This window comes from Rhea pennata, chromosome 9 (genome assembly GCF_028389875.1).
Source record: "Rhea pennata isolate bPtePen1 chromosome 9, bPtePen1.pri, whole genome shotgun sequence".
Taxonomy (NCBI): Eukaryota; Metazoa; Chordata; class Aves; order Rheiformes; family Rheidae; genus Rhea; species Rhea pennata.
Window position 1 is genome coordinate 5,817,907 of NC_084671.1, and position 20,390 is coordinate 5,838,296.

The following is a 20,390-nucleotide window of genomic DNA, read 5'->3' on the forward strand; positions in this document are numbered from 1 at the left end:
TCTGCCCAGCAACAGCAAGGGGAAAACAGTGAAAAGAAATCATACCAGAAAAAAGCACAAAAGCTGGCAGAGTGATTCACGGGCAAATACGCCACTGGAAACAATTTTAGCTTTTAATTAAGTAGGCTTCATTCTGCAAGCTTCCAGAATCACAGGAAGAAGGAGCCCAAGGGTTTGAAAGGACTGGACAAGATGCTACAACGCCACACATACTTTTCCATCCTGAAGTGCCAGGGTGTGGTTTGGAAACACGGAGCCAGGACAAACCAGCACATGCTTTGCTAACCGAAGTGACCTAATGGCAAAAGCATGTGGGTCAACCTCTGACAAAAAGCCGTTTACAGACTATGTAATATAGTCTGCTCTCCACAGCTCACCCTGCGCATACAGTGCAACCAGAGCGTGGTGAGGCGGGTAACAACCAGCAATGCCCTGACACCTCGGTGTCTCCGAGGCCTCGCCTGCTGTTTACGAGGCCCCGAGCTAGGCGTGGCGTTTTGTGCCGCCCGGGGCTGGCGGCTACCTGCGCACACCGGGCAGGGCGCCGCGGGCGCGGTGCCGCCTCAGCCTCGCCTCAGGAGCGAGCGGGAAGCGCCGCCCCCGCGCGCGGCGACCGTTGGGGCCAGAGGGCGGGAAAAGGCGGGCAGGGGGCGGCCGCGGACCCGGCCCCACCCGGGGGAGGGGCGGGGCCGGGGGCGGGGCTGAGGCGCCGCCGCACCTCCCCGAGCTCCCGCGGCCTCTCGCGAGGCTGCCGCCGCCGCCGCCGTCCGGCCCCACGTCACCGGCGGAGCCGACGGGGACAACATGGCGGAGCGGCGGAGGCACAGGAAGCGGGTCCAGGTAGCCGCGCCGCGCCGCGCCGCGCCGAGCCGCGGCGCGGTGCCCTCCCTCCCCCCGCCCGGCAGCTCGCCCTCCGCTCCCCGGCGCGGCGCGGGTGCCCGGCCGCGGCGCGGACCCCCCGCTCCCCGCGCTGCCCCCGCGCTGCCGGCGGCGGCGGCTCGGGGGGCCGCGGCGGGGGCGGCGGCGGCGGCCTGCCCCGAGCGCGGAGGGGCCTGAGGTGGCGGCGGGTCGGGGCGGGCCCGTTCCCGCCATCCGCCTCTCGGCGGGTTATTTTCTTTTTTTTCCCCCATCTTTTCCCGGCGCCTCCCCCCGCGTTTCGTGATGCCCGCGAGCCGCCGGGGAGCGCGGGCCCGAGCGGCCGCGCTCCCGCGGGGTGCGCCGGGGGCGGCTCCGAGGCGCGGGCCGCAGCGCCGGGCGCGGGCGGGCGGTGCCCGGGCCGGGGGATGCGCCTGGCGGGCGACGGCTTTGTGTGCTCGGGGGTCGGGCTGAAGTGTCGCTGAAGGGCTGCCCGGGTGCTGCCACCTGGGCAAGTCTGGACTTCTCGAAATGCAGCTTGGAAGTGTGAGGTTTTACTGAGGTTTGTCATGCTTGTTTTGGGCATAGTTACAGCATCAGTTACTATAATGTCTGCTACAGATATGTGTTATTAATCCTAAGCCTAAATAATGTTTGTTCGGGTTTTATTGCTGCACTGTAAGTGCAGATAAGGTTCATGAGAGAAGTCATTGAACCGCTTAACAAATACGTGTGCTTGTTGTGTGTGTGCTCATCCTTGTTCTTGGCTGCCTTCTCTTCTTCTTTCTCTTGCCTTCGCAGCCCACTTTCCCTTCTCCTGGAAGATGGAGATTTGTCTGTGTTTGCAATGGTTCCTGCTCCCTTTAATTCAAATTACTGTGAGAGAAAAACAAGCACAGTCAATGAGGAATTAATTGGAATCATGTAAAGCAAGCCTTTTCAGTCACAGCAATTGAGTAAATTGTGGTAAAATGTTGGATTCATTCTTCTTTTTTCTTTTTTTATAATAATCATGGAATGTCCCAAGCAAAGGATGATAATAGCCCAATAAAGCATCCGTCAAAAACAAATGTAATTTAATGTTTTTACAATACCTAAAGCTCTGGTCTTACAAGCACATAAACACATGCTTAAGTATTTCCAGGACTGCTAATAATTACCTGATGTGTAAGTGTTACCATTTCAGGTTTAAGATTGTGGCCTAAATTTATGATACAGATAGATGTATATTGCTTCTTAGTAGTTTCCCAGTGTATGTCAACAACAATTGGAAGACAAAACAGTGAACAAAGAATACAGTTTAGTGCCCAGAGGGCTTTCTTAATTGGTCAAAATTAATAAAAGAAAAATAGCTTGATTTTTTTTTTTCAGGATAATGCTACAAGTTTCTTCCTTTAGTATTGTCAAATCTGTTTGTTTATTTGGAGGTGCTTCAGATGCTTTTGAAGTACTTACTTTAGGGTGGTGTGTACCTGCATATGGTATTATGAAGAGCCTGTATTTGCAAGTCTGACATTTCAATACCCATAGTTATTAAGTAGAGCTATATTCCTTGAAAAGGGTAGGATTCTTATCAGGAGGCAGTGTGTTTGGCTGTGGAAGAGGCTGATGTAATAAAGTTCAATTATAAACACTGTGTATAGAAACAAAGTTTTGAATAATTCTTACAGGATTTTGTCTGTCTTCAAAATTGGAGTTGTAGTCAGCCAGCTAAACATGAGATAAGACACAGAAAAAAGTCTCAATAAAGCAGTTTAAAATTCTTCAAAGCCTACATTGTACATCTTCGATAGGAAGTGATAGCAGGAAGGATGTATTTCATGGACTGTATTTTCATAAAATGACACATTGCCCAATACCTGTTGCGTAGCTTGGACTCTTCCTTTGGCAAAAGGTAAAAGTTAGAGAAATCTTAATCTTTAAAACAAAGACATTTTATAGGTAAAGATTTCAATAATTGTCATACCAATGGTAATTTAACTATAGTAATATGGAGTAGTGAAAAGAGACTGCTCTGTGGGAAGCAGATTGCTAAAGTTAATGTGTTTCTACACAATTCAAATTTCTGAAATCAAGAAAGCTTGCTGTATAGAGCAGTCTAAAAAACATATGTTATCTAATGGCTAATTTATTTTTTTTCTTTAGGCAGATATATCTCAAAAGATGGGGGATGGCTTTATGTGTTACTCCATCAACCTGATTATAGCTATTTCATCTCTTTTAAAAAAAATACATATGTTCCATAAGCTATCCTGACATAGTCACTTAAACACAGAATCTTCGTAGTTCAGTTACTTTGACAAGTATGCAGTTGGACAACGCGTGGCAAATTGCAGGTCTGCAATTTGACTACAAAGTAAGCATTAAGTTTTAATCATGTTAGCCAGATTCCATTGTGGACAGTTTTCTTCTGCCTATGTGAAACTTTGTTTGTCTTTGCATTTCGATTAATAGCAGTCACAGAGCATCTCTCTGCCATGTCTTCTACTTTAGAATTGGTAATGCATGTAAATACTTCTTTTATAAGTAGAGAAAATGATTCTTAGGCGCTGATTTGGCAAATGTCTCGTTGCAAATTGATGGCTGCAGAACATACTTCTCTTGTTGACTTTTTTTGCATTGAATCACTGAATTCAAGTCTTGAGAATCTTCTGATGAAGGACATCTGTTAATCAATACTAACTGTTCTAGTAGTTCTTTCCTGCCTGGACTTGGGTTCTGTTGGAATGAAAATGTGCAAAAGCTGCACTGCTGATTCCTGTGCTACATGTTTTGGGGAATGGAAAGTATGGAAAGGATCTTGAGAAGTGACAGTGCAACAGTTTTTCAATAAAAATGACTTTAATCCAGCCTTCCTGCTGAATCGTCTTTATTGTCTCATATTTGAGACAATCGTCTTTATTTTCTTAAAAATTCTAGAAAAGCTGAATGAGATGATAGCAAATAATCTTTGCAAAATCAGTAGTATCAGGTGGTATAGGAAGAACAAAGAATTAAGGAAGAAAAAAGCAGAAAAATAGGGAATTAAAGTAGCAGCCCCATTTGTCAGTAGAAGAAGAATTATTGTCTCTTGAAAATGTAAGTCAGATTTCTGGAAGGAGGAAGGGAAAGTCAAAACAACTAGCCTACAGTTAGACAATTAAAGCTGGCATATTTTCATTTCAAAATTCTGTATGTTGCTGCATTGGCTTGCATTTTAGAACTCTATTTTGCGTGAATATATGAAACAACCTCTATTCAGAAAAATTAGTGAAGGCTAAAAAGAGCAAAGAATAAAACAAATGTTTATGTTTTTATAAGATACCTACAGAGCAAAAATATCTGTTAATCTTTTTCTATAAAGAAAAGTTAGTATGTTGTGGCTAACATAGCCTCCGTAATCTAGAAGAACTGGTTTCTCTGCTAGGCTCTGCCACAGCTTCTTTTAAGAGTCCTGGAGCAATCCACACACTGGTCATTAGTGCAAGAGTTGGACAGTTTTACCTTTGTTAGTCACTGAAGAGGATAGTCCTAACAGCAAAGGTCATACCTGGCATGTTTGGTTTTTTTGTTTTTGTTTCCCCTTCAGTCTGTGATCTATTGAATCATGTTATTTTGTGTATTCTTTCTTTGTACTAGTGTGTCTTGATTTCTTGTATGCCAAATATAAAAGTTTCAACAGAATGGATGAGAAGTATCCTCTTCCCTCCCTCATCACATCTTATAACCTTATGTTTAGGTATGAATATGCTCAAGAATAGAGGATTAGTCTCACGTGATGTGGATGAGCACTGCTGCTTAAAAGAAACTGCTAATGTCTTGTGTATAGCTTGATGCATTTAGCATCCTCTGAAATATTAACATATCTGAGTCTCTAATAGGACAGAAGCAGAAGAACTAGTTTGTATTAGCCATAGTCTTAGCTAGTTACTGGGTTAGAGAGGAGTGATGGTATTCACGACACTTAGTTATAGGTGCTTTATTTAGGTGAGTGCCTTAGTTTGGTGGGTGATCTCCCTACGCTTTGGTATCTTGGTGGAAGAAGGTGATGCAGAGGGACCATTTCTTTTTAGGGATTGGTTTAGATTTTCCAGAGGTATTTGGATGTGTAAAATGCTACCAGTTGTTTAGTAGGGTTTACTTTAAGCACTTAAGCCATTAGGAACTTCACTTTATCAACTGTATTGAACGTTAGGCATTTAGAAAATCCTGGTAAACATTTGTCTGCAGATTTAAGTGTCAACATTTCCTGAAGATTTATGTGTCAATGCTTGCTGGCCTGAGTGTGCTTCAGATATGGTAAGGCCATACACAGACTGAAGGTAGATTTCAAAAGCAGTTGGCAGTGGTAACTTGAGGCTGTATGTGTTTGTACACCTTTATGAAGCGTGCATCATATAACCCTGGTTCCTCTGATTAATTGCTATAATTAATTACAAATGGTAATGTCATCCTGGGAGTGAAAAGGGACTTGGGAGGGATAATGAGATCCCTCAAAGGCACAGAGCTAGTGGTGGAGCCAGCATGGAGCCACTTGCACTCCCCTCTGGAGGAAGTCCTCATGGGAGAATGAGCAAATGGCATGCTATACACAGGTGATACAGCCTGGGAGTCAAGAAGGAAGGAAAAGGATAATCTTGTAATTCAGCCCAAACTTTGGTGTGCACAGACCGCCTTCAGAGAAGATAATTTAAATGCAGTTGTCTTGCCCCCATAGCATGAGGAGGGATATTAGAACATGGGTTGACATAGTCTAATTTTGGACTGTCATAGCCTGTCAGTTTGAAAAAGAGGCTGCATATGACTAATCTGCTTAAATTTCTTGTTTTCTTCATCTGAAAATTGTATAAGCTATTAGGCTTCAGAAGTCTTCTCTGAAGGACAGCGTTCTAAAAAATCTAAGTTTTCAAAGGTAGGACCAAAAAAGATAACTAATTATTCCTTTCAGTGAAATTGAAGAATGAAAGACAACCATCAATCCTTGTAATACTTTTGTCTGCACATGAAAAAACTTGTGTTAGTGGCAGTCATCATTTACTCTGTCCTTATTTCCAGAAACCTTGTTTATATTCTGGAAGGAAAACGTCCTACCTTGAGTCATGCCAGTCTTCTTACAAATGTGATGATAGGCTGGAGGAAAGAGTGAAATTTCAGTTCACCAATATGCTCTGGTCCTTTGGCATCTATTGGATGTTTCCAAGAGAAAGAGGAACTATATAAGCTGTATGTAGGTAGAGATGAAGAGAAAGAAGTTCGTGGGTGCACTAGTGCTAATAGCTCGGTTCAGATATTTGCTTTTAATATAGATAGGCTGCTTTTCTTCAGTCCCATTCAGAGGTTTAATTAAATGGGAAGTACAGCTCTGTATTGAAGGAAGGTCAGGATGCACTGTGCTGTTCTTTGATTTGGGAGATAATGGTAAAATTTTAAGTCGGTGAAGATGAACAGGATTTTCCATTCACATCAGTGAGTCCAGAAGGTCATCAGATTTGAAAATCTTATTTTTGTTTTATGGGTGCATATAGGACAGAATTCTGATAGGAATGCTTGAGAATTATTTTTTAAAATCTTCTAGTATTTCTGTGCAGTTACCAGTGAAAAAAAGCAGGGTAAGCACTGTTTTTTTTCCTGTCTTTTTGTTGATGGAGCTCTTTGACTAGCTAAATAAGAAATTACATTTGACTTACTTTATGGCATTCTTCCAGAGTACATAAATTATCAGGGATTATAAAACTCTTAAATCTTACGTGTTCCCTAGTGATAACTTGTGTTATTTCATATGTGAGATTAAAGTAGATGCAAAGCTATCAAATAAAATCTAGGATGAAAGTACTTGGAAGCCTAATGCTATTCTATTTTTTTAATTAATTGAAGATAGTCTAATCATAGAATTTTAATTGAGAAGACATTTTACAACCTTTCATAAATATGTTCTCATTTCTTTTCTCTGAATCTTTGTGTTTTTCCTAGAAAAGTAAACTTTAAATACCAGAAGGCATTAGTACAGCTTGTAAGGCTATGTCATCTGTTTTAAAACACTATAATTTATGTCAAAATACACCTTGATTCATTTGTATAATCTTTTTCTAAATGTATGAAACTTGAAATGTCTGATGTTTGGCTGTTCTTACTGTTGAACATAAAGATTTGTTAAACTGCATCTTTAAAAGCATGCTTAAAAGATTCTGAAATTTCCAGTTCTTCTGTTGATTTCATTTAATGATGGAATTTGGTGTTTTTTTTCCATGAGTCATTTGTTTTAATACTGTAACAGAAGCCTGGCCCTGAAAATAAAGGGATGAAAATAAGATGAAAAATGTGGGTTAAATAACAGGAAAATATTTCTCAGAAGGAGCTCAGTTAGACTGTGGCAGTGTCTCTCAGAAAAAGAGCCCTTTTGCTTGGGAAATTATAAAACTATTCCACAGAAAAGGACAAAGCAATAGATGATAAGGAGCAATCTGAAAAAACACCCGTTGGTGCCAGCGACTGCCTTTATAGCATATCGCATGACTTACTGGAATCATAAATATTTAAGAAAAGAACATGAAAAACTAGCAGACAAATTAAGTGATGTAAATGTCTGTAGTTTTTTTGGCAAAGCTGTTTTATAGTCTGTGTTGCAGAGAGTAACAGTTGCCCTATGTGTTGTTGTACTAAGTATAATAGGAAATGTTAGAAACGCATTGTTCTAAAATGCAACTGCTATGTGTAGTCATCAGTGTCCATGGTACCTTAGCATGTGTACCACACAGTAGCAATGGTACGCCTATATTCATTTTCTTCAAATTAATTGTAACTCATTTTGCCGTTATAAACCAAATCTGTTTTGGTACCAAACTTGGTAGCATCTTCAGTGATTTACAGTTATATGATATTAAGAGGACAGTAAGTTGTAGCATATAAATTATGTATATAAATGCAATGCCAGTTAGTGAATACTTTTCCATGAATTATGTGTTGCTTTATACAGCTTTTTAAAATTTGTAAAGTAAAAAAGAAATATTGAACATAGAGAAACAGTTAGTTTCATCTGTATAAGGAATCATCGTGTCAGGATCATCTGGCTTAATTCAGGCATGTGGTTTTTAAACCTATCTGAACTGGTGAGTGTGTATTTCTGTGTGTGTATAAGGAATTCATCATTTAAAAAAAAAATCTTGATAATTTCAGAATTTAACAGGCTACAGAGTGCTGTTAGTAATTTGGATATCTTATGTCTATATTTGGTTTAAAATTGTCCTCAGGTAGGAATAGCAATAATCTCATCTAGAATGATAATTCATTAACCAGTTTCTTTTGAAAGTTAGCAAACTGTTGAAAATTAACAGCTGGCTGTCTGAAGCTTTTATGTCCTGTGTATCAATGTCTGCTTGACCTTGCATTTTCACTTACCGGACTTTTTCCAATATCATGATTATTCGTCTTAAAAGTGATAATGGAGGTTGTATATGTTTACTGAGCATTAAAAATATCTTCTCTTTAAATAGAATGTTTTCCTATATATCCCTGTAAATCACTGATTTATTTTGTGGCTTCTGTATTCCATTTCTGTGGCTAGCATGAGAAGAATAGGTAGAGAAATTATATTGCCAGTCTGAAAAAATGTCCTAGTATTACTCTTGTAATTGACCTGTTAGTAGCAGAAGGAGTGTGTGTGTATTCAGGAGAATTAAGTCTTATTTATATAAATATTAATATTTTAATATATATTAATTTTACATAATTGAAAATGCCTGTTTTCATCCTTCTGTCTTACACATCTTTGCATTCTGTTACCTATCTGCAAATTTTTAAACTTACAAGATATATTAATGTATGCAGAATGAGGACTCCTTTTGCTGTAAAATGGCTATTTTAAAGTTCATGCACCTTATCCTGTTGTGTTCCATACTGTTGCTCCTAATATCTAGATTGGGAGAATCTTCTTGATGGTCTGCTGAAGTTTAAGTCAATTTTGTAGCCGTGCAGTAGTACTGAAACCTTCTAACCAAACTGAAGTCTTTCTACTTCTCTACATGGTTTTCATTCCTCCTTCACGTGAAATTCAAGCTGTCTTGTATTCTGCTAATATGTCTGCATTGCTGTCACCTCATACCATTTCTAATTCCTCTCTCCATATTGTTTTTCTTTGCTCTCAGCTTCATAGCTATTTTCATGCAGACTTGTGTGCATTAAGCAGCTTTCCATTTGCCAAGTGCCTAGTATTTTCTCTTTCTCCTTCCTCAGTTCCTCTTTTATTTTTTTCTTTTTACAGAGCTGTCAGTTTTAGTTCGTTGTGTATCTTTGCGTCATCCAACATTAGAATTAGTGCTTTTTTAAATGTAGATAGAAAGCTCTTTGGAAAAATGGTTTGACCTATTTTAACATCTTCTATTTTTTGTTTGTATTGCCATAAAATAGTTATGACTTTAGAGTACCTGATTTTTGAGTCCAGATGAGCATATTCCCCATGTGTTTAATCCTGTATTAATTTTCATTTTTATTATTGTAGGAGGTTGGTGAGCCATTCAAAGAGGAGAAGGCTGTTGCCAAATACTTACGTTTCAACTGTCCAACAAAATCTACCAACATGATGGGCCACCGAGTTGATTATTTTATTGGTAGGGTTAACCAAGAATGATACTGTCTCCTTACTAATATTGGGGGGGGGGGTGTTTTATTCTTTTATTGAAGAAGTACTAATCTTACAGTTTGGTTTTGCAAACTTATCTAGGCATTAGATAGCCATAAGACTAATCTTATCGGCCTGAAGTAAACACAGTAAACTTTATCAGCTTCTCACTTTGTAGTCTTAATGGTGTACAGCTGTTCAGAATGATGAATTCAAGAATAGTGGATCCTCTCGTTTTAAAAATCAAAGGATATGGAACCAGAACTAGTTGGTGTGGTTCAAGGAACATAAGCTAAGTGTTACAATTGAGTTAATTTTAACATTTTTATTCTGTTTTTTCCTCCAGCCTCAAAAGCTGTGGATTGCCTCTTGGATTCTAAATGGGCAAAGGCAAAGAAAGGAGAAGAAGCTTTATTTACAACTCGGGAGTCGGTAGTTGATTACTGCAACAGGTTTGACTTTCTGGTCTAATTCATCAGTTTTAATATTGAGTACAGTTGTCAAGGCGTCTTACGTTACTTAGGAACCTGTTCCACTTATGCGTCTTTGAAAAAGGGACTTACTGCTTTCTAAAACACTTGTGTTACAGTATATAAATAATGGTTGTTGTTTTATTAGTATGTTTGAGGGTGTCACACAAGAAACAAAAAATGTAGCTTAATTATCTTTGTTCTCATAACTGTGTCATGCTGCTTGTGGCAGTAAGAAAAAAACTTTCTCTAAATTTTTATGGTTATTTTAAGGCAGTAGGATTAGAACTCCCAAATTTCTCCTTTCCTTGTATCTAGACTAGCATTATGACAGAAGCTGGTGTCTTCATTTGAAAATACCGTGGATGATGGTGACCTCTTAGTCATGCTATTCACTAACGTATTAGATAATCTCTACTGATAGCTAATAACATAACTGTGTATAAACGTTACTATTTCAATGCTTAAATGTATCATTCAACCTTTTTCATTTTAAGACTCCTGAAAAAACAGTTCTTTCATCGAGCATTAAAAGTGATGAAAATGAAACCTGACAAGGATATAAAGAAAGAAAAGGAAAAGGGAAAGGCTGAGAGTGGGAAAGAAGAGGAGAAAAAGAGCAAGAAGGAAGGTGGCAAAGATGAAAAAACTAAGAAGGAGAAAGAAAAAGAAAAGAAAAAGGATGGTGAAAAAGAAGAGTGTAAGAAGGTAAGTGCAATCTATGAGAGAAGAACCAAAGCTGTTACTATACCTAACTTGTTAGTTACAAATTTAATATTGTCAAGATTACATGGACTTTAAAACACATTTGTTGGTTCTGAAATGTGGCATATCTTTTTGTCTGTTTTATACTTAAAAAAAAAAAAAAAAAAAAAGGAGCTATTCAGATTTTGATCTGAATCCAAAAAAGAGACTTCAGTTGGGCCTGTCTGTGTCGTTATCTTGTAATATGGACAGTTGATCAAAAGCTACCTCCATTCAGCTGCAATGGGCAGTGATTCTTTGTGCAAGTTTACTTTAACTGCACTGACTTTGATATGTTATGTCACAGGCATTTATATTTTATGCTACATAAGTTAAATGGAAATCCCATTTTGCAATGTTTGGTAGTAAGAATGTTTGGACTGTAATATTTGATACTTGGTGCTTGTAAACACTTCAGTAGCAGTGGGCATTTTTGTGTATGAAAACTCCATTGTTAATCTACATAATGCCTAATTTTCCCAACTTAAATTTACTTTTTAAAAAAATTCAAACTTACTGCACAAGTTCTCATGTGTCCTGATATGTTTTGTTAGCAAAACCAAATTTCTAAATTAAGATGAGAAGAATCCACAGGAGAAACTTGATGAAGAGAGACATTTTTTTTTTCTTTTGTGGGTAGTGGTTTGAATCCAGTGAGTAGTGCTCAAGAGTTGTTCCCATTCTAACACTAAGTAAAATAATTGCATATTTAGTCAAAGGTTTAGGATGAAGATCTACATCTCAGAAGAAAAGTTACACAGCTATCAAAGAAATTAAAAACACAGGAAGCTTTCCTAGCAGTCTAAACATAGAGGTCAGCAACCTGTCAGCCTCTTGAGATAGCCTAAAAAGCAGATTTTGAAAGTTGGGAACTTTTGTCAATTGTCTGTAATCTGGAGTGTTATAGTATTAAATGTAATGCTAATTTTAAACTAATCATTAATTATTCAGCTAATACTTTAGTGGAAGACATAAGCCAGTGGGTAATGACTTAAGCAACAACAAAGGACAAAAATTAGGAAGTTAATTTCAAACAAAGAAATAAGCAGAGGGAAGGAAACAGGAGACAGGAAAGAGGGAAGCACAAGACCACAAAGTGATTGGGAAAGGTAGAGGGTAAAAAGGCTGAAGTTGATTCTGAAAGAATGCCTAAGCAGTGCATATGCCACCAAGATACCAAATAACTCTAATGAAAAGTAAGTGGTTAAGAGTGTTGTACTCCACTCTTGATCTTTGTACAAACTTTGTGTTAGTATCAGTGGAGCTTTGCTATGCATTTGAACATGTGCATTTGAATTCTGAAGTTACACTCCGATTTTTAAACAATAATCAAAAAGTAAATTTTTTATTTTTTCATAATTTTCCTTTATTCATGAGATACCCAATCAATAGTAAATGAGAACAGGAGGAAATAAAGCATCTATTCTTAAGATCACTTTTTTTTTTTTTTTAAGTTTGTGGAAAGTTGGGGCTCAGTGTGCTTAAATACTAGAAATAAAGATCCTCTGAAATATTTTTTTATAATTTGCCTTTGTTGTCAGGATGAGACCCCGGGAACACCCAAAAAAAAAGAAACTAAGAGGAAATTCAAACTTGAGCCGCATGAAGACCAAGTTTTCTTGGATGGAAATGAGGTGAGATAAATAGATACTTTGTAAATTTAGTGTCAGTGTACTACTGCCAGCTAATAGCTTACATTACTGGATTTTTGCGTACTCGTCCTGTTGAAAGAAAAATGAACGGAAACCTAATGGTCCACCTTGAAATACCAGATTTGGGATATCTGCAGGGGACGTTAGAAGGAGATGGCTGGATGTAGGACAGTATTGTAAGAAATCTAAAAGAAAATTTTATTCCTGGTAGTTTAAATTTTAGTGGATGTCAGGTGAGATTTTTGTCTTCATGATGTAGTTAAGTATTGGAACGGTCTCCACGCTTGTAGGTTTTCAAGACAAGACTGGATTAAACCATGAGTAACATGATCTGACACCATAGTTTACTCTACCTTGAGCAGGAGGATGGACTAGAAAACTCCTGAGGTCCCTTCCAGCCTGAATTATCCTGTGATTGTAGTCATGCTGAAGTATTTCTAAACAAAAATCAAGCCTCTTAGATCATCAAATTCAGTCACAACAGCAGAAATCATAAGAATTTACCATTCATCAAAAGTATCTGCTATCCAGAGGCAGCTTGAACCTGTGACCTGAGCTGATGGCTGAGACTTGGGCATACCTGAATTCTAATCCTACTTTACTACTGAAATTGTGTGTGGTCCTAAATACTTCTCTGTACTTCCCTTTTCTAGAAGACAAAGAATTTAATTCACTAATAGTGAATCTCTTCAAAGCTAGAAGCAATTCTTGTTTCTACTTTGTGGACCTCAAACTTACTTTCTTGCTCAAACTTTTGGCTTCATGCTCAATAACATTAATGCATGAAGAAAAAAAGCTTGACTCAATGATAGCTCTGTATCTTTCACTTATCGGTTTACTGTCTGAATGTTTTCTCCAAATGTTTATGTGACCTCTAAGTTATTCTGACTAAAATTTCTTTAATGATGTAATTCTTCAAGAAATACACTCTTCTCCCCTTTTTTCCCTTCCTCTCCTCTCAAATATGGTTTCACTATATGTTACTGCCTTCCTCATGATAAGCTGGGAAGGAGACACCTTGGATACCCTGCTTTTCACACATGTAGTTTTTTATGGATGAATGAATGGAAGAATTTTTAATAATATCAGAAAGTTACAGAGCTGCATGTTTCTTAATCTGAAGGATTGGTTGGGCAGCTTGAGAAGCATCTACCAGCAGCAGAAAGTGATCTTTAAGAATTAGCAAAATGATTACCCATTTTTTTCCTAGCTATCACAAGCAGGAGTTTATGGTAAAATGATAGTTCATATTACAGGAAACATACTCTATTGGCATTTATTGCAAAATACCAAAAGGTGAAATTATTTGAGTGCTGCGTGAATACAAGCCCTAGAGCAGACAAGGGGATGGACCTTATAAACTAATAATGGCACTTTGTCCAAGCTGGAAGTCTCCTGCCTTAACCGTATGCCTGCCAGCACAGCCAGTGTGCAGCACTGGTAAATCTGTTGTGTGTCCTGCTTCAGTAGCATAGTGTCCCTGAGCCTTCTGCCATCAGGTTCAGGTTATAATCAGTACGCAGCTCGGGCAAGTGGTATGGGCACGCAGGCGTGCAGTCCCATGGCTCTCTATATACCTTTGCTGCTTTTTCACTGACAGAAACCTGTTTCCAGTCTCATCCGAAGGTAACACTTCCTATGATATATTGCCTCTTGCCCTACTGTTCTGCCCTGATTTGGTACTGACCACAGTGCCATTTATTCAGTGTGAAGTAATGTAGCATTGCAGTAAGCATTTGGATGAGAAAAATCTGAAGTCATTTATCAGACAACTTGCTTTTGAAATGTTAAAAGAGATTATTTCTATTGTAGGTGTATGTGTGGATCTATGACCCTGTTCACTTCAAAACATTTGCCATGGGACTTGTACTTGGTAAGTAATTATCAGAGACATATCTGTCCTTGGGAAAAATTGTCTCTTTCTAGGACAGATTTTTTATTCTTCAGATTCAGCATAGTTTGGTACCAATCATAATATATAAATCTTGATCTCTTAGTTTGGAGGTACACGTGCAAGAAAACTCATGAAATAATATGACTGAAACATGCTTTACCAAACATCTGAAAAAGATGTTGATTTCAGTTGCTTTAAGGTAATGAGTAAGTTGCTCAGTAGCTAAAACCTACAAATTTAAATAAAAATGTGAAAGATGTTAAAGCTAACAGACAATTGTACTGTTAGTCTAACATCCCTAACACCCCTTACCTGTACCTTCCAACCTCTTTACATTGAGAGAACCACCTCTACAGAGAATTCGTGTCAACCTTGGGACCACATTCAGCTGTTAGATCAATTCTTGGGCCAACATCAACTCCATTCAGCTTCTTGTGCCTGCTGTTTCCTGATGGCTGGTTTTAGGCAGCCTCCCCACTCATTTTTTTGATTAGGTTCTCTCTCCAGAGGTGCTTTATTTTCTCTTATTGACTAGGTACAGTGACTCACTCAGACCTCTTGAATGTGGTCCTTGGTGACCCACTATGAAAAAGGGAACAGTGGAAGTATACTAGGTTTCAGTCAAGGCCTAAGATACTGTCATATAATTGATGACATGGAGCTACTGGGGAGATTCCAGCGTAGGGCTACAAAGATGATCAGAGGGCTGGAGCATCTGCCCTACGAGGAAAGACTGCGAGAGCTGGGCCTCTTCAGCCTGGGGAGGAGAAGACTGAGGGGGGGGATCTTATCAATGTGTATAAGTACCTGAAGGGAGGGTGTCAAGAGGATGGGGCTGGACTCTTTTCAGTTGTCCCATGTGACAGGACAAGAGGCAATGGGCAGAAATTGAAGCACAGGAAGACCCACCTGAACATGAGGGGGAATTTCTTCCCTGTGAGAGAGACGGAGCACTGGCACAGGTTGTCCAGAGAGGTTGTGGAGTCTCCTTCTCTGGAGACACTCGAGGCCCGCCTGGATGCAACCCTGTCTAACATGCTCTAGGTGACCCTACTGAGCAGGGAGGTTGAACTAGATGATCTCCAGAGGTCCCTTCCAACCTTACTGATTCTATGATAGGTACCTTGCTAAAACAGTATCTTGAATAGATTGTTTATGGTAAGCCTAGAAGTTTTATACACTTACCAGGAAAGCGAAGGGGGGAGAAGAAGAAAAAAAAGCTGCTTATACTTCTCTTCTTATCTTTTTATATTTAGTGATTGCTGTTATAGCTGCAACTCTCTTTCCACTCTGGCCAGCAGAAATGCGTGTTGGTGTTTATTACCTCAGTGTAGGTGCAGGCTGTTTTGTAGCCAGTATTCTTCTTCTTGCAGTTGGTAAGTGTCAGTCATGTTTATTTTATCTGCAAGTAAAGGCTAAAAGGGCAGAAAAATGGGCTAATTTTTAAAGTTGTCTGGGATGTGTGAAACTGAATTACCTGTAAGTATTTTATTACTAACAGTAGCCAGCCTCGTTACTTCCAGCCAGACTGATATATCTCCTTGGTGACCACTAGGTGTCAGACTTGTGCCACAGAAATAAATACTCTCAAGCTTGTTTCACCTGTGTATTTCCTGAATACTGAAGATTTATTTACTGGCTCAGTAAATATTGAATCTCCCTGGCTTCCCTTCAGTATCAGAAATGTTACTTTTAATAGTAAAAACAATAAGGTAAAGGAGAGCAGACAAAATCAGTACTATCTTTAAACTGGAGAATAAACAGTGGTCAATAAATACAGGAAGATATTTGAGATAGCATGGGGGAATAGTGGAGAAGAATAAGCCAAGCCCAGGATAGTCATTAGTGGTCACAGGACATGCATATAGCTGTCTGAAATACATCCATGGTTTGAGAAGTGGCAGGTTATTTGAGAGTACTAGCTTATGCCCTTGTAGGTATATTGTAAGCTTTAAAGGAAAGGAAGAGTCTGTCGTTTATTTGGATATACGATGCCTCTTTTTGAGAGGCCTGTGTTTTGTCCACCTCCTTTCTTTCCAGGCAGAATCAAGTCTAATGTACTAGAAACTTTCTACCAGTCACTAACCCATACAAAAGACAGCGAATGAGGAGGGAACAAAAAAAACCCCAGAACACTAGCTAAAAACGGCTTCTGTGATGAGAACAGTGTAGCTAAGATTTTAAAGCTGCCCTTATATTCATTTAGCAGAAAGGAGTAAGAACTAAATCATAGGTTACAAATATGGTTAATTGGGAGTGGGTGCAGAGGGAGGTGCCAAGAATGAGCAATTTCAAAATGCTATTTTAGTAATGATCTTGAGGACAAATTTCCTTCTATTTTTGGCATGGGCTGGATGTTTATAGCAGAAGTTTCTACATTGAACATAGCTGTATATTGTGAATGTTTATACTAAAAACAGTTTTTCCTTTTTTTTTTTATACAGCCCGTTGCATTCTTTTCCTTATTATTTGGCTAATCACTGGAGGAAGGCATCACTTTTGGTTCTTACCAAATCTGACAGCAGATGTGGGATTCATTGATTCCTTCAGGCCCCTGTACACACATGAATACAAAGGACCAAAAGCAGACTTAAAGAAAGAGGAAAAATCAGAATCCAAAAAGCAGCCAAAATATGACAGTGAGGAGAAATCAGACAGTGAGAAGAAGGAGGAGGAAGATGGAAAAACAGAAGCAACAAGGAGCTCAGGAACAGAAGGCTCAGGAGGAGAGCGACATTCAGACACAGACAGTGACAGGCGTGAAGATGACAGGTCCCAGCACAGTAGTGGAAATGGAAACGACTTTGAAATGATCACAAAAGAGGAACTTGAACAGCAAACAGATGAAGAGGATTGTGAAGAGGAAGAGGAGGAAGATACTGAAAGTAGGCCTTCACATGAAAAATCATAACTCACTGTGGTTTTGGGACTAAGTATGTGCAAATGGTTGGATTTTCTTTGTTGGCTGATCACCAAAACATAGACCATACAGTAGCATCTTTGTTTGCTGAAATATACATGTTACCAAACAGTTTTATATCTAGTTCTTTCAATTTTTTAACCATTAACTTGATTACTTGGTACTATGTTAATCATTAATATACATTTACAGAAGTTTTATCAGTCTGACAAGTTTTCTATTGATTGCCCAGATCGTCCTCAAACAAACTGAAAAACATAGTTTTCTGGTACTTGCATAACTGTTCAATTAGTTTAGCTTCTCAAAATTGCTTTTGTAAAACAGGTAAAAGTTGAATGACCAAATTTCACATTATTCCTAGTTATATTCATTTGATAGCTAGTTAGGTAAAGTACTTCTTAGCCCACAGCTTTCTTGATACTTTTCTTGACTTTTCAGAAAGATTGTGAAAACTTTCCTAAGAAGACTAGTTTTAGCAGAAGTATTTTGCTGAAAATATAAAAGCTGGTAGTGCTGAATTTGGCTGCAGTATTCTGTTTCTCCAGATTGTGTGCCAGCAACTTAGGAAATCCAAACTGGTTTTGTACATCTGGTTCACAGAAAGGTGTCATCTCCAGCAGGTGAAGGATACAGCATGGTTTGGAAATGACAGCTGTTTTCTTTCTCCTGCTCCATCATAATACAAAAATTGTATTCTGTATATAATTTACAAATAAAGCAAACCATTTACTTTAACTGTTACTTTATTATTTAGAAATTTGATCCAGCATTCAGTTTGTATAATTAAAGCCATTTTGTGGTGTATCTATCAGAAATGCAAGTCAAGAGGACCTCACAGAATATTTGTGTATGATTGGTAGCAGTTTCCACAAGAGCTTTAGTTTTGTGCCAACATTCCATGTATTTAAGTATGAGTAAATTGATCCTTATTAAATGAACGCAAACATCATAGCTGTATGTATGCCTTAATGTCAAAACTTTCTATATTCTGGAACTGGAATACTTTTTTTAAACTGAAAAGGCAGGAGAGTGTTCATCTGTTCAGAAATATACGTAACACAAGTTAATATGGAAAGTGACCATTAATAACAATAACTTATTTATAAACATCTTAAAGTAGTTTACGTCGTTTCTATTTATGCATCCCTTATTTGCTGGATGGTTGGAGGATGCATCATGTTTTGGTCAGCTAAGCATTTAAGAAGTTAAGACTTGGCATCATTCCTGTAGATCACTTAAACAGTAACTATAGATTTGATTGTGTCCTGAACCCCCTGAGAGAAAATAAGGGTAAGACTGCATTTTTAGTAACTGACTTACAGATCTTTTTTTCTTTCCTGAATTGATTCCCATTCCATCATTAGCATTTTGGATGAGTTACTAATTTTTCACTTCTGCAAATAAGATACATTGTAATGAGTGCGTGGATATAGAACAATTTGCTTATTAAGTCTCCCAAATCTTTATTACATACGGAAGATGATGATAAATCGGATCACTTTTCTGTTGATATAGTGCAAAAAAAAAAAAAAAATAACCCATTATCTAAATAGATCGAGTCTGGACTCTTGTATGTTACAACTACTTAAAATAACTAACGAAGTCCTGTTACTGTCATTTGCTACTTTATTGAGATACACATATGTGATGGTAAAGCATGTAGGTTAGTAACATTCTTTTCAGTCACTTAGGCAACTGTTTTAACACACTCTGAACACTTTGTTCATAAGAAGCTAGTTTCTTTGACATCTAGAATTGGGAACAGAACTGCATTTCTTTCTGTGCAAGAATGTTCAGTTAGCTGGCTCTAACTCATTGTACCTTTTGCCTGAAGAGCTGGTACTGTAGCTTACTAGATAATTCTTGCTTTTTACTGTGTAAGTGCAGAGTTATAACACCTTTTTTATACTGAAGACATCCTTGCAGTTTATTAGGGTAGATTCCCCGTTTCTGGGAATAGCTAAAACAAGTGTGGCTGTGACCTTTTGCTAACTCCGCTTTCAGAAGCTGTTTGCAAATTAGCACTTAGGAGAGCACTGTTTTACATCAAATACTGTAACATACGTATATTAGCAAGATGCCTAACAGTGGTTCACAGAAGTATTAGTAGAACAGTTGGGCTACTACCATTTTTGAGGAAATTTATGCAGTTGATCAAGTTGATCTCCCCTTCTGCAAGTGAAGTAACATCTTAAAAGCCTTGCTGAGAAAATAAAGTTGAAATGATCAAACAATAAGTACTCCTTTTACCAATGTTGCTATCTGCTTAAGTGACCTGTATGGTATATGCTAGCAATACTCACCTATGTTTTAGAGACAGATGGCTACATCCCGAAATGAAGAATTTAAAGATTTGTACTACTAACTTAAAGAGTCCCTAGCTTGGATATGTGTAGAAATTGAGCTAGTCTTAAACTCTCTAACTTGATTTGCAAGGAAGAACTCTGAATCAGCTGAAGAAGGCATTGTGAAGAAGGAGATCTTGTCAGAACTGTTCTGTGGTTAAGTAAAGGGCTTTGCTACTTGTTGCTATAGTCTAGCATTTTCCACAACCATTCCCCAAATAATTCAGAATTACTCTAGGGTTAAATAATATGAGAAGTCATTATACTGTACCAGCAATAATAAAATTGAGACAATAAAAATAAAATAGACAATAAAGTTGACTTATGATATTCTGAAAATACTTCTAGCCCAAAGGGACAGAATAGAAAAAAGAGAGGAAAAATACAAAGGTACTTCTTAACATTTAGTTACTGTAATTTATCAGGCTATTTCTACATGAATTTTTCAAAGTTACTTTCTTCTTACTGTTTTTGACTTTTAACATCCATAGCGTAGGATGATCTTAATGGGAACAAGTATATTTATATTTAGTAAACAATTACTCTATTATGTCCTTATCACAATAAAATTTTATAGTGGTCTTACTGATTTTCCTCCCAGTACTTTATATGCCATGCATCATTTTCTGATTTTTTTTTTTTTTGCAAGATGACATGATTATCCCTAACTTCTTTTGCAATTAAGTTATTACTGTTAAAAACATGAACAGCATTAAATGCAGATCAGTATTTAGTGGAGATGTTATACCCAAATGTGCTCTGCTCTAGTATGGCTACAATATAAATATAACCTTACTTCCTCGTAACCTTGCCATCTGTAGTGGTCTAGTGTTCTTAAACAGTCAGCTCTGTCTCTAGTAATTAAAAGATACACAAATTTGTCAAAGAATAATTTTGATTATTCCTTTAACTATGGA

General features: G+C 38.2%; 1 protein-coding gene across 2 annotated transcripts; it reads left to right on the plus strand.

Annotated features, from left to right (window-relative positions):
- Positions 1-710: 710 nt before the first annotated feature.
- Positions 711-19,365, plus strand: SEC62 (SEC62 homolog, preprotein translocation factor). Of its 2 annotated transcripts, none has more exons than XM_062582961.1 (8): positions 711-840; positions 9,329-9,437; positions 9,795-9,900; positions 10,416-10,626; positions 12,204-12,296; positions 14,127-14,187; positions 15,465-15,584; positions 16,653-19,365. In XM_062582961.1, exons 1-8 carry the CDS (start codon positions 805-807, stop codon positions 17,117-17,119), a joined length of 1,203 nt encoding a protein of 400 aa, XP_062438945.1. In that variant the 5' UTR covers positions 711-804; the 3' UTR covers positions 17,120-19,365. The 2 variants fall into 2 exon arrangements, with proteins under 2 accessions (XP_062438945.1, XP_062438946.1); XM_062582962.1 differs by lacking the exon at positions 711-840 and adding an exon at positions 1,338-1,417.
- Positions 19,366-20,390: the final 1,025 nt, after the last annotated feature.

Coding starts and splice junctions, on each gene's coding strand:
- SEC62 (XM_062582961.1), top strand. CDS start 805: ATGGCGGAGCGGCGGAGGCACAGGAAGCGGGTCCAG. Junction 9,901..10,415: donor GTAGTTGATTACTGCAACAG/GTTTGACTTTCT, acceptor TTTCATTTTAAG/ACTCCTGAAAAAACAGTTCT. Junction 12,297..14,126: donor TTTTCTTGGATGGAAATGAG/GTGAGATAAATA, acceptor TTTCTATTGTAG/GTGTATGTGTGGATCTATGA.